Source organism: Schistocerca gregaria, chromosome 4 (genome assembly GCF_023897955.1).
Source record: "Schistocerca gregaria isolate iqSchGreg1 chromosome 4, iqSchGreg1.2, whole genome shotgun sequence".
In the NCBI taxonomy this organism is placed as follows: Eukaryota; Metazoa; Arthropoda; class Insecta; order Orthoptera; family Acrididae; genus Schistocerca; species Schistocerca gregaria.
The window spans coordinates 349,459,458-349,478,478 of NC_064923.1; the positions used below are offsets into that span (position 1 = coordinate 349,459,458).

At 42.4% G+C, this 19,021-nt stretch overlaps 1 protein-coding gene across 2 annotated transcripts in view; it reads right to left on the reverse strand.

The window, feature by feature from the left end:
• Positions 1 to 19,021, reverse strand: part of LOC126268018 (uncharacterized transporter slc-17.2-like) — a 294,182-nt gene that overhangs the window by 41,339 nt on the left and 233,822 nt on the right. For both annotated transcript variants that reach the window (XM_049973429.1, XM_049973430.1), the window contains 2 exons: positions 15,204 to 15,387; positions 7,861 to 7,988 (listed from right to left, as the gene is read on the reverse strand). In XM_049973429.1, coding sequence (XP_049829386.1) covers positions 7,861 to 7,988; positions 15,204 to 15,387 — 312 coding nt within the window. The remainder of the gene's footprint in view (positions 1 to 7,860; positions 7,989 to 15,203; positions 15,388 to 19,021) is intronic.

The following is a 19,021-nucleotide window of genomic DNA, read 5'->3' on the forward strand; positions in this document are numbered from 1 at the left end:
CGCCATCTCCCCATAAATTAATTGCGCGTTACGAGTAAGTGGCATTCAAGTTCCACAAATCATATTTCTTGGAGCAGTAATAGGGTTTATCTAATATTAACCATTACGGATACATGTGACGTAAAGTTTGTTAAGTTCTTCACTAATACACTGGAGTGCCAAAGAAACTGGTATAGGCATGCGTTTTCAAATAAAGGGATATGTAAACAGGCAGAATAGGGCGCTGCGGTCGCCAACGCCTATACAGGGTGGTCAGAAAATGTCTGAAACGTTTGTCGTGATGTTGTAGAGCAGATTGTACTGAGACATAAATGTTAAGAAAAAATGCGATGCGTTGCGCCGTTTCCGAGTCATTTAGCATTGACGTTAGCCAATAAGGTCGTTGCGCGCGCTAATTCAAGTTTCTGCAAACCAAACAAAGCACTCATTAGGTAACACCGCCTCTGGCAGGCCGCTTGAATGTGAGTTCGTGACGCCCCTATTGGCTAACTTCAATACTAAATAACGGCGCAACGTATAGCATTTTTGACTTAACATTTATGTCTCAGTACAATCTGCCCTACAACATCACGACAAGCGTTTCAGACATTTTTTGACCACCCTGTATAAGACAAATGTCTGGCGCAGTTGTTAGATCTAGATCGGTTACTACCGTTATAATTCCAGGTTATCGAGATTTGAGTGAGCCTGAACGCGGTGTTATAAGTCGGCGCACGGGCGATGGGACATAGCATCTCCGAGGCAGCGATGAAGCGTAATTTTCCGGTCGACCAATTCACGAGTATACCGTTGATATCAGGCATCCGGTAAAACAACAAATCTCTGACATTGCTGGGACCGAAAACAGATGCTGCGAGAACGGGACCAATGACGCTTGAAGAGAATCGTTCAACTTGACAGAACTGCAACCCTTCCGTAAATTTCTGGAGTTTTCAATCCTGGGTCATCAACAAGTGTCAGCGGGCGAACCATTCGACGAAACATTCTTGATGGCTGCATTACACAAAGGTTTACGCCTCGCCTGGGCCCATAAACATCGACATTGGCCTGTTGATGACTGGAAACACGTTGCCTTGTCGGATGAGTCTTGTTTCAAATTGTATCTAGCTGTTGGATGTGTACGTTATGAATCCGTGGATCCTGCATGCCAGCAGGGGACTGTTGAAGCTGGAGGAGGCTCTGTAATGGTGTGAGGCGTGTGCAGTTGGACTGATGTGTGACCCCTTATACGTCTAGATACGACTGTGATAGGTGACACATAGGTAAACATCCTGTCTGATCACCTGCATCCATTCATGTCCATTGTGCATTCCTATGGGCTTGGGCAATTCCAGGAGGACCATGCGACACCACACACATCCAGACCTGCTACAGATTGGCTCCACGTACGCTGTTCTGAGCTTAAACACTTCCGCTGGCCACTAAACTCCCCAGACATGAACATTATTGAATGACGGCTTGCAACGTGCCGTTCAGAAGAAATTCCTCACACTTGTGCTGTTACATCCCGGCAGTATTCATGGTGTCAGTTCCCTCCAGCACTACTTCAGAGATTAGTCGAGTCCATGCCACGTCGTGCTGCGGCACTTTTGCGTGCTCGCAGCTGCCCTGCACGGTATTAGGCATGTGTACTAGTTTCTTTGGCTGTTCAGAATAATTGGTAGCATTCAACCGCATTTCAGGCCTAAACAAAGCCCAACAATGCCTTCGAGAGACAATGCTCTCATCATCAGATTGTACAACGTAGCACGTGAAGAAAATGCGCTTAAAAAAATCTACGAACAATAATAACTGCGGCGTTCGTCATATAAATTTGAATAAAAGGACGTGGGACGGTGGAGCCATGTCTTACATTAAAATCGTCGATATCTGCCAGTGGTCGTCCCGTCTCACATCGCACACTGCACTGGGTCGCGTCCTACATTTATGCTGCGGCTTCCGAGAGTGTTAGGTTGGCGTTTCTGCAGACGCCCGGTGGTTGTGAGCTGACACATGCCCGCTGTATTACTGTGTAACTGCAACTATTGGCTCAACTATAGCGCTGTTCTATTGGTCTCCTATTTTTCCTCGTTTCCTAAGTCTACGATCTTCAGCAGCCAGTTATTCCTTAAAGAGGTGATACAAATTTATAATCATGTATCTACTCAAAGATAATTCTACGGAGTCTCTAAGAAATTTCACTTCGTTGTTTTTCACTTGTGCGTTCAGAATACTGTCTTGCTTCTTTCACCACGACTGACGATCGCAAATTCTTTTAGCAGATCTGGTTTTCTCCCATGTTTTCTATGTGCGAGATTTCGGCCTTCTTTTGTCGCCTTAAGGAGATGGCCTGTTTTATATATGTGATAGGCAACAATTGATCTGTCGTAATTACTTGGCCTAAGTGCATATGTATGTTTCTTGTACCTAAGCTAAAATGTTCTTCCTGCATGTCCATCAGAGGATACGTATTTAATTTTAGAAACTCCAAATATTTTTAATTTATATATTTACCAACATTGTGCTTCAGATTATGTCTTATTAGGTTATTTGTCTGGAACGATATTTTAACACTGTACGTTTTAAAAATGAGCTGTGTGTAGGTCTGAAATACTGTTGAATGCTACCACTTACTACTGCACGATTAAAGGGCGTAGGAGATCTGATTAAGGGACGTTAGACGTTTCCTAAGAAAGTACATTCAAGAGGGTACAATACTATGAGCTGCCCGAGAAATGAATGGATACAGTAAGTGGAATACTGTATAGGCCGTGTTTTTGTTGTAGTGGTCTTGTCCTGAGCGTGGTTTGATGCAGCTCTCCATGCTACTCTGTCCTGTGCAAGCTTCTTCATCTCCCAGTACCTACTGCAGCCTACATCCTTCTGAATCTCCGTAGTGTATTAATCTCTTGGTCTCCCTCTACTGCTAAACTGATGATCCCTTGATGCCTCAGAACATGTCCTACCAACCGATCCCCCCTTCTGGTCAAGTTGTGCCACAAACTCCTCTTCTCCCCAATTCTATTCAATACCTCCTCATTAGTTATGTGATCTACCCATCTAATTTTCAGCACCCTTCTGAAGCACCACATTTCGAAAGCTTCTATTCTATTCTTGTCTAAACTATTTATCGTCCTTATTTCACTTCCATACATGGCTACAGTCAATACAAATACTTTCAGGAGCGACTTCCTGACACTTAAATCAATACTCGACTTGAAAAATTTCTCTTCTTCAGAAACACTTTGCTTGTCATTGCCAGTCTACATTTTGTATCCTCCCTACGTCGACCATCATCAGTTATTTTGCTCCCCAAATAGCAAAACTCCTTTACTACTTTAAGTGCCTCATTTCCTAATCTAATTCACTCAGCATCACCAGACTTAATTCGACTACATTCCATTATCCTCGTTCTGCTTTTGTTGATGTTCATCTTATATCCTCATTTCAAGACACTGTCCATTCCAAGTCCTTTGCTGTCTCTGACAGAATTACAATGCCATCGACGAACCTTAAAGTTTTTATTTCTTCTCCATGGATTTTAATACCTACTCCGAATTTTTCTTTTGTTTCCTTTACTGCTTACTCAATATACAGATTGAATAACATCGGGAAGAGACTACAACCCTGTCTCACTCGCTTCCCAACCGCTGCTTCCCTTTCATGTCCCTCGACTCTTGTAACTGCCATCTGATTTCTGTACTAATTGAAAATAGACTTTCGCTCCTTGTATTTTTCCCCTGCCACCTTTAGAATTTGAAAGAGTGTATTCCAATCAACATTGTTAAAAGCTTTCTCTAAGTCTACAAATGCTAGAAACGTTGGTTTGCCTTTCCTTAATCTTTCTTCTACGATAAGTCGTAAGGTCAGTATTGCCGCACGTCTTTCAACATTTCTACGGAATCCAAACTGATCTTCCCCGAGGTCGGCTTCTTCCAGTTTTTCCATTCGTCTGTAAAGAATTCGCGTTAGTATTTTGCAGCTGTGACTTATTAAAGTGATAGTTCGGTAATTTTCAGATCTGTCAACACCTGCTTTCTTTGGGATTGGAAGTATTATATTCTTCTTGAAGTCTTGCTCACCAGATGGTAGAGGTTTGTCATGACTGGCTCTCTCAAGACTGTCAGTAGTTCCAATGGAATGTTGTCTACTCCCAGGGCCTTGTTTCAACAGGTCTTTCAGTGCTCTTTCACACTCTTCACGCAGTATCACATCTCCCATTTCATCTTCATCTACATCCTCTTCCATTTCCATAATATTGTCCTCAAGAACATCGCCCATGTATAGACCCTCTGTATACTGCTTCCACCTTTCTGCTTTCTCCTCTTTGCTTACAACTGTGTTTCCATCTGAGCTCTTGATATTCATACAAGTGGTTCTCTTTTCTCCAAAGGTCTCTTTAACGTTCCTGTAGGCAGTATCTATCTTAACCCTCGTGAGATAAGCCTCTACATCCTTACATTTGTCCTCTAGCCATCCCTGCTTATCCATTTTGCACTTCCTGGCGATCTCATTTTTGAGACGTTTATATTCCTTTTTGCTTGCTTCACTTACTGCATTTTTGTATTTTCTCTTTTCATCAATTAAATTCAGTATCTCTGCTGTTACCCAAGAATTTATACTAGCCCTCGTCTTTTTACCTACTTGATCCTCTGCTGCCGTCACTGTTTCATTCCTCAGAGCTACCCATTCTTCTTCCACTGTATTCCTTTTCCCATTCCTGTCAATTGTTCCTTATGCTCTCCCTGAAACTCTGTACAACCTCTGGTTCTTTCAGTTTATCCAGGTCCCATCTCCTTAAATTCTCACCTTTTGCAGTTTCTTTAGTTTTAATCTACAGTTCATAACCAATAGATTGTGGTCGGAGTCCACATCTGCCCCTGGAAATGTCTTACAATTTAAAACCTGGTTCTTAAATCTTTGTCTTAACATTATATAATCTATCTGAAACCTTCTAGTATCTCCAGGGTTCTTCCATGTATACAACCTTCTTTCATGATTCTTGAACCAAGTGTTATAGTAATAATAATAATTTTTATTGTTATTAATAATGATAATAATAATAATTTATTATTATTATCTTGAGCTTTTCCTCATTACAGAGACTCATCTCCAACATAATAATTTTCTCAGAAATTACTATACAAATAATAAACGTTCTTAAACTATATTTTCAAAATATTCCTCCAGGTGTTTCGTTCTTATCTGTCTTCCCCTATAGTGTGCTGTACATTTTGGAGCCAGGTGGCTATAGGTCGTACTCTTCTTCTACTCCCCTCCAATACCCACTCCAGTATCAGTTTTGATATTCTGGCTTCTTCCATTCGTCTTATGCCCGTACCACTGTAATTTTTTCCTATCTATTACGTCATATATTACTTCTTTTATTTCCATTCTCCTTATTATTTCGGTGTTCCTTACCTTCTCTTTCCTGGAGAGTCTTGTCAATCTTCTCCGGAAGTCCATCTCTAGAGCTTGTAATTTTTTAATGTGCTTCAGGTTAATTGTCCAGGTCTCCGTTCCATACCGAAACATACTCTCTAATATAGATTTGTACATTGAGTTTTTTTTGTTCTGCTCATTACATTCATGCTCCATGAGAATGAGTTAAGCATCCCAATGACCTTTCGTCCGCTGCTAATTCTTTTGTCGATTTCTGACTTTGATTTTTCCTCGATTTCTAAAATGGATCCTAAATAATACTAATACTAATAATAATAATAATATTACTGGAACATACCACCACAAAATCACACATTTGCTATACATCGATGATCTAAAACTACTGGCAGCAATAAATCAACAACTCAACCAATTACTAAAGATAACAGCAGTATTCAGCAATGATATAAATATGGCTTTTGGAACAGACAAATGTAAGAAAAATAGCATAGTCAAGGGAAAACACACTAAACAAGAAGATTACACATTGGATAACCATAGCGACTTCATAGAAGCAATGGAAAAAAACAGATGCCTATAAATATCTAGGATACAGACAAAAAATAGGAAAAATAATACAAATATTAAAGAAGAACTAAAAGAAAAATATAGACAAAGACTAACAAAAATACTGAAAACAGAATTGACAGCAAGAAAGAAAACAAAAGCTATAAATACTTATGCTATACCAATATTGACCTACTCATTTGGAGTAGTGAAATGGAGTAACACAGACCTAGAAGCACTCAATACACTTACACGATCACAATGCCACAAATATAGAATACATCACATACATTCAGCAGTAGAAAGATTCACATTAAGCAGAAATGAGGAAGGGGATTCATCTACATAAAAAAACCTACATTATGGACAGGTAGACAATTTAAGAAAATTCTTTATAGAACAAGCAGAAACTATGAAAATACACCAAGCAATCACTCGTATAAATACATCGGCTACACCACTGCAATTTCATAACCACTTCTACAACCCTTTAGATCACATAACATCAACAGATACAAAGAAAGTAAATTGGAAAAAGAAAACACTACATGACAAGCACCCATATCATCTAACACAGCCACACATCGATCAAGACGCATACAACATATGGCTAAGAAAAGGCAATATATACAGTGAGACGGAAGGATTCATGATTGCAATACAGGATCAAACAATAAACACCAGGTATTACAGCAAGCATATTATTAAAGATCCCAATACCACAACAGACAAATGCAGATTTTGCACAAAAAAAAGAAACAGTAGATCACATCACAAGCAGATGTACAATACTAACAAATACAGAACACCCCAGAAGACCTGACAATGTAGCAAAAATAATATATCAACAACTTGCCATACAACATAAACTAATACAACAACACGTTCCCACATAAAACTATGCACCATAAAATGTACTGGAGAATGATGAATACAAATTATACTGGAACAGAACCATTATAACAGATAAAACAACACCACATAACAACCCTGACATCATACTCACCAATAAAAAGAAGAAATTAACACAATTAATCGAAATATCCATACCCAATACAGCAAATATACAGAAGAAAACTGGAGGAAAAATTGAAAAATACATCCAACTGGCTGAAGAAGTTAAGGACATGTGGCATCAGGATAAAGTTGACATTATACCAATTGTACTATCAACTACAGGAGTCATACCACGCAATATCCACCAGTACATCGACGCAATACAGCTACATCCAAATGTATATATACAACTACAGAAATCTGTAATTATTGATACATGTTCAATTTCCCGAAAGTTCCTAAATGCAATGTAACATATGCCGTACAGTTAAAAGGAAGTGACACTTGATCAAGGTCCGCGTCACTTTCCATTTTTAACCAGACATAACGTCTGAGAAAGGAAAATAATAATAATAACTATAGTAGTAAGAAGAAGAGTGGTGGTGGTGGCGGCGGTAGGTGTAGAGCACTCAACAGCGAGGAGATCAGTGCTCTCCCTAACCTCATTGGAGATGAATTTGTATTTTTTTATTTTAATACTTTTTAAAATTATACATCAAAAGCTAAAACAAAAACCCTGCTACATTCTCTCTGACTCGCACTCGCTCTTTCACACAGAAAATCAACAGCCATATGCTTCAAATCATTTTATGCTTAAAAAAACACAGATCATAACTACACAACAGCTAAAATAACGTAGCAACTGTGAGTGGTTGCATAATAAAATGAGGGACTTATCCTAAAAACACATTAATGTCTTCTTCCTAAGAATATCATTACTGATATCGTTACAGTATTGCATCTATTAAAAAGAAATTCTTTCAGTCTTTGTATTTCCACAAGCGTTTCTCATAATGAGATATCTGGAAATACTAGCAAGCTCCTATGTTAGTCTGTATGAACATGACGCTCACTCTGCCAGTCTGCTGCACTCACCTTTCCAGTCTCCTTTACGGCGACTGCGTTGAGGTACTCCCTCTCCTCTGCAGAGATGCGCGGATGCTCGTTCGCATTTTCGTATACCAGGAACCAGCACACCACAGAGCATACGAACCCAAAGGCACCTGCAACAGTACAGCAAAAACACCACTGATGGTAAACGCCACAGTGAGATACTGCACACATTGGAAGTACTATACGCGTCATTACGGGGAAGCCTTTCGCCTACTGTACCGTACCCGAGGTTAGTTTACCGTATTATAATACGAACTTCTTGCAATGTGCACAGTGCTTTATGCGCAGTGTCTCCGTCGCCGCTTCCTTACAGGTTATGTCGTTCGGGTTACAGTCCAACATTTAACAGTCCATGATAGTAGTGTAGTTACTGCACAGACAACCGTAATATTTAGGTAAGAGACGGTGTAAACCTGAAAGGGGCGAGACAAGTTTGCACAAGACGCGAGGAGATTGCTGTACAACAACTTGTTTTAGTCGATTGATTTTAATACAGAAACGTCGCATAGAGAACGAAAGGAGTTCCACTCAAATACTTCGCGGTTTCAGATACACTTATATTTCATTCGTGATATTAGCAGTGATGAGGAGTTACGGTAGAATGCTGTTTACCTCTGGCTTGTTTATTGTTAATTCTGAGTATTGTCAGGGTATTCATTTGGGTTTAAATAATAATTTTTGTTATCTCTGCTGCTCACGTTACATGCTCATGTTATGGCATCTCTCCCACAAATGGCGGGATCGCATTGACTGGTAAACTGATTGACACTCTGAACACGACCCGCCGCCATCGTCGGGAAGAAAGGAGGCGCTATTCTCTGCTGAAACTCGATTAAAATAAGTCTGTGTTTGACACAATATGTCAGTTGTGGTGGACGGCGATGAAGGCCATCTAGTCACCACTTCCACACCACTCAACCTACTACACCCAGAAAACGCGACCCAACCTTTGGACTCGAAGAAACGTCAGTGAGAGACTCTTTATTGGACTATACGTAGATATATCTGTTTCAGTTACTCGTGGATGTACACAGAGTGCACCAAGAGTAAAGGAACATGCTCTGAGGGATGGTAGTATTGGTGATTCTAAACAAAACTTCAGATATGCGTATACCTTTTTCTTAACAGTATCAGAGACATATAGCTGTTTGAAAATCACGGCCGTCAGTCACATGTCCTTCTTCACCAGCACTCACATCTGAATACAGTGAAGACGACATTAGGCTACGTAGTGTAGTCTTTACTGATCATTTCAGTGCGCAATTCACTTGCGCAATATTATTTATAAGCAACTCATCGGTGTAGTTGTTTCAGATACTGTACCCTGACTTCCTCCAAAATGTGTTACCAGAATACTAGGAGGATACTCCTATGGCGACACAACGGTGTATGTACTTTCCAAACGACGGAGCTCCTGCGCATTCCGTGCTGCCAGTAGCACAGCATGTCACTGAAACGTATCCCGGGCGCTAGATTAGTCACCGTAGAGTCATTTGCATGCCACCACAATCACCCGATCTTACTCAGTTAAATTACTGTTAGTGGGGTTGACTCAAGAGAGAAATCTACAAGCCCGGAGCGGATACAAAATGGTTCAAATGGCTCTGAGCACTATGGGACTTAACATCTGAGGTCATCAGTCCCCTAGAACTTAGAACTACTTAAACCTAACTAACCTAAGCACATCACACACATCCATGCCCGAGACAGGATTTGAACCAGTGACCGCAGCAGGAGCGCGGTTCGGGACTGAAGCGCCTAGAACCGCTCGGCCAGGAGTGGATACAAAAGGAGGAACTTCTCGTTTGTGTTTTGCACACATGTGCTCAAGTAAAGGACAGTACCAATGAGCTGAGACAGTGAAACACACCAGCTGTCTTCAAGAGCTGCAAAATGAATTGTAGTTGAAAGAGGAGTTTTTGAACTACGGTTGTGAGCTAATGTACACAATTCAACAAAACATTAGATCACATTGTTTCATTTACTATCACCTGAATTCTTTTCTTTAGCTTCCTCGGAAACTATTAAGAAGGGGACATATGTTCATTCGACGGTTTTTGTTCACAAGCACTAATACTATCACCCCTCAAAGCATGTACCTCCTGATTCACCCAGTGTAACAAAGTACCAAAAACAACACTACAGATCTCAATGCTATGAACCAAGTCGAGAAATTTTGACCTTCTAAGTACATGAAGCGGATGACTACACTGACGGAAATGGAATGTATTACAATGTGAAGTACCTGTCCGAATTTCACCAGTCTTTATGGAAACGTTCATAATATAATGGGTATTCAATAATTATGCTTTCATTCTATAAGGAACTGACTTCATTATGAACATCAGAATGAGATGTGATCCCCACAGGTACGATGCACTTTTGTGTCCGTTGTAGCATGGAAGCAAACAGCCCCTGAATGTCATCTTTAGAAATTTCTTGCAATGCCTTAAAAACATGCCGTATTAGTACGTGAAGCTTGATGGCTGGAGGTGGTATGGAAACATACATCTTCCTACCGCTTCCCAGTTCCACTATCCGCCCAAAAATATTCGGACAAACTTTGGAGGGCATTAATAGGATTTCACTCCACCGTTCGCCTTCATATAAATTTAATACTTTTAATGTGGTATATCAATATCTGAAGAGGACTGTCACCCCCAATCTGTCTCTGAAGCTGACACCGGAAGAGGTGCACTACTGGCCATTAAAATTGCTACAACAAGAAGAAATGCAGATGATAAACGGGTATTCATTGGACAAATATATTATACTAGAACTGACACGTCATTACATTCTCACGCAATTTGGGTGCATAGATCCTGAGAAATCAGTGCCCAGAACAACCAACTCTGGCTGTAATAACGGCCTTGATACGCCCTGGCATTGAGTCAAACAGAGCTTGGATGGCGTGTACAGGTACAGCTGCCCATGCAGCTTCAACACGATACCACAGCTCATCAAGAGTAGTGACTGGCCTATTGTGACGAGCCACTTGCTCGGCCACCATTGACCAGACGTTTTCAATTGGTGATAGATCTGGAGAATGTGCTGGCCAGGGCAGCAGTTGAACATTTTCTGTATCCAGAAAGGCCCGTACAGGAGCTGCAACATCATCTGAAATGTAACGTCCACTGTTCAAAGTGCCGTCAGTGCCAACAAGAGGTGACCTAGACGTGTAACCAATGGCACCCCATACCATCACTCCGAGTGATACGCCAGTATGGCGATAGCGAATACACGCTTCCAATGTGCGTTCACCGCGATGTCGCCAAACGCGGATGCGACCATCATGATGATGTAAACACAACCTGGGTTCATCCGAAAAATGACGTTTTGCCATTCGTGCACCCAGGTTCGTCGTTGAGTACACCATCGCAGGCACTGCTGTGTGATGCAGCGTCAAGTGTAACCGCAACCATGGTCTTCGAGCTGATAGTTCATGCTACTGAAAACGTCGTGGAACTGTTCGTGCAGATGATTGTTGTCTTGCAAACGTCCCCATATGTTGACTCAGGGATCGAGACGTGGCTGCACGATCCGTTACAGGCATGCGGCTAAGATGCCTTTCATCTCGACTGCTAGTGATACGAGGCTGTTGTGATCCAGCACGGCGTTCCGTATTACCCTCCTGAACCCACCGATTCCATATTCTGCTAACAGTCATTGAATCTCGACCAACGCGAGCAGCAGTGTCGCGATACGATAAACCGCAATCGCGATAAGCTACAATCCGACCTTTATTAAAGTCGTAAACGTGATGGTACGCATTTCTCCTCCTTACTCGAGGCATCACAACAACGTTGCACCAGACAACGCCGGTCAACTGCTGTTTGTGTATAAGAAATCGGTTGGAAACTTTCCTCATGTCAGAACGTTATAGGTGTCGCCACCGGCGCCAACCTTGTGTGAATGCTCTTAAAAGCTAATCATTTGCATATCACAGCATCTTCTTACTGTCGGTTAAATTTCGCGTCTGTAGCACTTCATCTTCGTGGTGTAGCAATTTTAATGGCCAGTAGTGTAGTTGGACGGAGAGGCCTTGAATGAAATCGACTCATCCCGAAGGTGCTCAATGGGTTCTGGTAGAGACTCTGGGCAGGGCAATCCATTTCAAGAATGCAATTGTTCAAAAACCATTTCCTGACGGACGTTGCTTTATGACAGATTCCATATCATGCTGTTATGAACAATCGTAGTCTTTAGATTCTTCACACTGCTGTACACTATGTTCATTTCTTGCCAGATATAGCGTTTGTTTACACGAAGTAAGAAGTCCACCCACTAACCACGAGAAGCACGTCCATATCATAGCACCAAATCCTTCGTACTTCACTGTTGCCGCTACACATGGTAGCAGGTAACGCCCTCCAGGCATTGGTCAAATGACAAACCGATCCATCTGATTGGCACAAGGTATAGCGTGATTCATTCCTCCAGAACACTCATTTCAGTTCTACACTGTCCAGTGGCGGCTCTTTGTACACCTCCTGAAGCGTCGCTTAGTACTGACTACTGAAATGTGTGGCTTACCAGGAACTGCTCGACCATCGTACCCCATTCTTTTTAACTCCTTAGGCCCACAGTCATTGTAATAACTGGACTGCTGATAGCACTTCAGAACGCACGAGTGATTCCACCCTCCACAATGTTCCGCGCTAGCTGTGCATCAGTACATGAAGCCTGCCTGGTCTTGGCTTAGTTGTGGTTATTCCTTGGGCCTCCACTTCACAATCACATCACCAACAGTAGACAGGGAGCTTTAGAGGGGTTGAAGTATCCCTGATGGATTTGTTACTCATGTGAGAGCCAATGACTGCTCCACGTTCGAAGTCATTGGGCTCTTCTGACCTACCCACTCTGATGTTTGTGCTTCTCTACCGACAACACAGTACCGCTCAAAGACATTTAGAAGTCTTCCATGTCGACTGTTTCTCACACCTGTTCAGTATGTCTTGCACGATTGGTCAAGTTTGGCCTTACAGGCTGTTTCCGGCTTTACAGACCACCTTCAAGTGCACTAGATATTGAAAATGGACTGGAAGGCCTAACTTGGCCAATCGTGCAAGATATAATAAATTCAATATTAGTGAAAAATAGTCAATGTAAAAAACTTCGAAATGTTGTTTAACAAATAAACCCGCCATGAATAAAAAGATCGACAGTACTCATGGTCTCACTTTACATTGGCGAGCCGGACTCTCGTGACATTCAGTGGTCAGTTCCATATTAAATAGGGGTGTTCAGATGCTTTTGATCAGATACTGTATGTTCTGTGGCTGAAAAATGAGGTGCCCAGGCAGGCCACTCTCTGACCTGCACATTCATCAAGCCTTTTGTAGTGTGAACAGCAGTGTGCACACTTGCATTATCCTACTGATAAATTGCACTTGGTATATTAGCCAGGAAGGGTATGACAACAGTAATATTAAAATTCTTACCACATGGTGGAGAACATTCAGCCTCCCTTCAACAGTTACCAAATCAGCTCTTTGGTGATAACTAATGGCTCAGCATACTTTGGTTCCAGGAGTTGGAGGGGCATGTATCTCTAGAGCCGCTCCACCATCTGACATTTAAGTTATCTCTGACTGCATACTACGCAACTAGTCATACAGCGTGAGCGGTGAACGACGTATGGCAACTCGAGATATCAAGTAACCTGTTACCAATGGTTCATGGCGACACACTGCTTGTAATCTCTACTCTTATTTCACCTTTTGTCGTCCATTCTTCAGAGACAGTGGAACAATTCTACGATCTACCAGTTGTAAACTTCTAAGGCCTCGTACCAACACTTCTTGTCACACCTCCTGTCGATTCAGTCTGCGATCACTGCACTACAGAGTGCAGTCTGTCCCGTATCCCTTACGCCAATGATTCGACTCCTCTCAAAGCCCAAAAGATAGCGATACGCTGCATGTGCAAGTCCTCTAAGCATGCTGTGTTTCTCCAACTACCTGTGGACTCCAACCTTTCTACATCTACATCTACATCCATACTCCGCAAGCCACCTGACGGTATATGGCGGAGGGTACCTTGAGTTCCCCTATCGGTTCTCCCTTCTATTCCAGTCCCGCATTGTTCGTGGAAAGAAGGATTGTCGGTATGCCTCTGTGTGGGCTCTAAACTCTCTGATTTTATTCTCATGGTCTGTTCGCGATATATACGTAGGAGGGAGCAATATACTGCTTGACTCCTCGGGGAAGGTATGTTCTCGAAGCTTCAACAAAAGCCCGTACCGAGCTACTGAGCGTCTCTCCTGCAGAGGCTTCCACTGGAGTTTATCTATCATCTCCGTAACGCGATCGCGATTACTAAGTGATCCTGTAACGAAGCGCGCTGCTCTCTGTTGGATCTTCTCTATCTCTTCTATCAACCCTACCTGGTACGGATCCCACTCTGCTGAGCAGTATTCAAGCAGTGGGCGAACAAGCGTACTGTAACCTACTTCCTTTGTTTCCGGATTGCATTTCCTTATGACTCTTCCAATGAATCTCAGTGTGGCATCTGCTTTACCGTCGATCAACGTTATATGATCATTCCATTTTAAATCACTCCTAATGCGTACTCCCAGATAACTTATGGAATTGCTTCCAGTTGCTGACCTGCTATATTGTAGCTAAATGATAAGGGATCTTTCTTTCTATATATTCACAGCACATTACACTTGTCTATATTGCGATTCAATTGCCATTCCCTGCACCATGCGTCAATTCGCTGCAGATCCTCCTGCATTTCAGTATAATTTTCCATTGTTACAACCTCCGATATACCAAAGCACCATCCGCAAAAAGCCTCAGTGAACTTCCGATGTCATCCACTAGGTCATTTATGTATATTGTGAATAGCAACGGTCCTACGACACTCCCCTGCGGCACACCTGAAATCACTCTTACTTCGGAAGACTTCTCTCCATTGAGAATGAGATGCTGCGTTCTGTTATCTAGGAACTCTTCAATCCAATCACACAATTGGTCTGATAGTCCATATGCTCTTACTTTGTTCATTAAACGACTGTGGGGAACTTTATCGAACGTCTTGCGGAAGTCAAGAAACACGGCATCTACTTGGGAACCCGTGTCTATGGCCCTCTGAGTCTCGTGGACGAATAGCACGAGCTATTCCTACATCAGTAGGAAGGACATTTTTATATACTGCATATAAGCTTGCATGAGGATCAAATTCTAATCAGCATACCTCACTGGAAAAGAGATACTAATCAGTCTGGTAATGCTCTTTCAAGGTATTTGGGGGGGGGGGGGGGGGGTAGTACTTCCCATTTCCATCAGTGTGTGAAGAGAGTGGAGAGCGGGGAGGCTGACCTGTGACGTAGAAGATGGAGGGCCACCCGCCGAGCGCGGTGGCCTGGCAGAGGACGCCGGACAGCGGGAAGATGACGACGTTGGCCAGAGGGAAGCCGGTGTAGGCCACCCCCATCAGCGCAGTCCGCTCCTCGGGCGCCGCCCAGCGCGTGTACAGCTGGTACACGCTCGGCAGGCTGAAGCCCTGCAACACCCAGGAGGCGGGAGTCAGTCAATCATTCCCATCACCAGTAGCCGACAATTCTTACACTTGTAGCGTCAATTCCGGCAAGTAGTAGATGCAGACGAACAAATATGAAAGTCGTCCAACATTGTACCACATTCTGGAAACATCCTCCAGGCTGTGGGTAAGCCATGTCTCCGCAATACCCTTTCTTTCTGGAGTGCTAGTTCTGCACGGTTCGCAGGAGAGCTTTTGTAAAGTTTGGAAGGTAGGAGACGAGATACTGGCAGAAGTAAAGCTGTGAGGACGGGGCGTGGTCGTACTTGGGTATCTCAGATGGTAGAGCACTTGCTCGCGAAAAGCAAAGTTCCAGAGTTAGAGTCTCGGTCCGACACACAGTTTTAATCTACCAGGAAGTTTCATATCAGGGCACACTCCGCTTCGGAGTGAAAATCTCATTCTGCAATCATTGTACCACATTATCGACTGATATCCAATGAAGGATTACGTTCAGTATTTTCTCACAAGTAAAACTGCCACAAAGAAATTTTGACTGACGGCAATAGCAAACCTTACATTGCTACAAAGTCTTTCTCGACGTAGTGCTTGGACAAAAATTGCTCACTTACCTTTCCCCGTTCGGATAAATTTCCAAGTTTTCGATTATTGCCTCCGTCGTCGTCAACAATGGCTTAAACTGAGTGTCCTGCAACTGTCGATGCTCCCAATTTCATACCCAGAGAACGGAATCTGATTGGCTGGACTACACTACAGCACATGCTGAACGACCTATGTGTCCAGAGATTATGTTCGCAATTGCTGCCCTGGGTCGCTTGCAGTGCCTGCACTTATATCAGTTGCTAAACTGTAACCAGTCTTTCTCTCTGTTCTTTCTTTATCAATTGGACACTTCCATGCAATGTTAAGTGTATACTTGGTGTCACTACTGAGGGTGACATCACATTGACTTAGTTATAAGACTTTGCTAATCTCGGAATCCCAATACGTCAATGTGTGAACCAGAATTCTCGTATTTTCAAATGTATTTTTGTGTTTATTTAACAGGATGTGCTTGGCAACCGCTGATTTTTCAGAATTCCTGGTTTAAGATTAACAATTTATGAGAAATGATAGACTACTGTAAAGATGACAGATTGAGTCGTAGTCAGGCACAACGGAAAGACTGTTGCACATTTAGCTTCCGGCCAAAGTTTTCTTCAGAAAACGAAAAACACACACACATATACACACACTTACTCACACATGACCACCATCCCCGGTAGCTCGGACTGGAATGCAACTGTCACGTTGAACGAAAGCACCAACATGAAGGGGGTGGGGAGAGTGAAGGATCAGCAGTTCTTGGGTGGGGGCAGAGAAGAGAGCTGTCCATCGCAGCATGCATGACAAGACTACCACTAGGTGCAGAGTTGGGAGGTTGTGGGACGGGGAGATGAGGAGTGGAAAAAGAGAGGGTTTATTCATTATTTCTCTTCCACATTTCCTTTCAAATATTTCCACGAAGTTTCATATTCCTACAATCACTCGTTTTTGCGGGGGGGGGGGGGGGAGATTACTAACACATCCTCAGCACTTTTTGTCAATAATTACATGCGGGATTCTGCAGCTGGAACGCACTGTAACTAGAGCCTTACACGTTACGGAAGTGTGGTAAAGCTAACAATGTTACTACTACCAGGGTGTTGTCAGAGGAGGGTAATCAGTCAGTGTTGCTTCTAATATGCGATGCTGTGAACCATAAAACTACTAAAACCGAAAGCAACAAACAGTAAGTCAAGGAATAAAGAAATATAAAAACTTTAAAATTCTCACTGATGATGACCACGTGATGAAAAGTCGTTGAATGCATGATAGTATAAACTGCATTACTACAAAAAGATTGTGCTGTATTTCTCCAAAATATATTATCACTGTTGGTTACACATTACTTACAAAATAGGTGTAATTGTCTCCCATTGCGAAGAACAAGTTTTAAATTTGGGTCAAAGGAGCCTACAACCTACGTCTGTAATAGTGCAAAAGCGTGGCGCCCTGCGACGTTGCGCTAGTCGGCACTTCAAATAACAATGCGTAGAAACTTGCGAAAGAGAAAGGCGGCAGTTCTGAAGTTCATTTCAGGTGCAAGGTGGGTTAATGATAGTACATTGACACCGAATGCCGTCACAGCTCTGCCCAACGCCATCATGGGCTTGCCACACGACTGACAGGCTAGCACACCTCCACTTACCCACATTTCACCTCTTCTTTTGATGCCTCTGCTATGGAGGTCAGAACAGCGACACACAGCTTTGGAATCGTGCAATTTTCTTATGGTGGCCTAAGAAAATGTTGATTCCCATACATTTAGAGGCCGAAAACGACAGTTTGCTGTGCAGTAAGCAACCGTAAGACATTATTGCCAATGTTCGACCCTTCTGACACTCTCCAGAGGATTCGACCCTACTCTAAGGACATCATGGAGTTGCAGTCCCACTGAACGTGATCTGATCCTTTTGGTGCGAAGTGCGAACGTAATATTTTTCTCTGGTGTAGAGGATGAAACTACTAGGGACCATTAAATATCATTCGCAGACTGTGATAGGACGGCTCAGACCACGCGGCAAGAGATCTGAAAAAGATGTTCTAAAATTTAACACTTCACAACGTTTTTATAAACGAGGCGCTCCGCGATGCGTTAAAGCAGCTGCTTCTGGGACACGGAAAAAATGCGCTTTCTCTGGATCGACCAGCAGGCCATCCTGGATGTTGTTTTTAGGCGGTTTACCACATCTGATTTGATGGGGAAACGTGAGATAAAGTGGCCAGGGCGGGAAAAGTGGCCATTGCATATTTTTGCCCTGCCAAGAAGTGGTCATAATAGTTCTAGTATACATCATAACTTTTGCCAGTGAGTTTGACAAAGGAAGCTTGCTCCGTTATTTTTTTACTAAAAACTTTTCTGGTTTTCATTTGTCTGTTGTACGACATGTCATTTGTAATATTCTTGTTACATCACCTATACATAAAGTAATACTTTTTTATCACGTCATTGTTTATACAACGTATTTTGGCCTACAAATGTAGTACCTTGTTGTTTCCTTCAGTTTGATCCTTTTCTCAGTGAACTACTAAAGTGAACATGGTGTCTGATTGCTAAAAGTGGCACAGTACTCATTGGAAAAAGTGGCCAAAGTGTAGTAATATAGCTCAAACTGATCTCTAAGCCCTTTTATATACAATGTTATCATCTTACATTCTATCCCTTTGCTACGATTTTGAATTATTTAATTTGTTGTTGTGGTCTTCATTCCAGAGACTGGTTTGAAGCAGCTCTCCATGCAAGCTTCTTCATTCCCAGTACTTATTGAAACCTACATCCTTCTGAATCTGCTTACTGTATTCATCTCTTGGTCTCCCTCTATGGTTTTTACCCTTCACGCTGCCCTCAAATACTAAATTGGTGATCCCTTGATGCTTCAGAACATGCCCTACCAACTGATCCCTTCTTCTAGTGAAGCTGTACCACAAATTTCTCTTCTCCCCTATTCTATCAGTATCTCCTCATTACTTATGTGGTCTACCCACCTAATCTTCAGCATTATTCTGTAGCAACACATTTCGAAAGCTTATATTCTCTTCTTGTCTAATCTATATA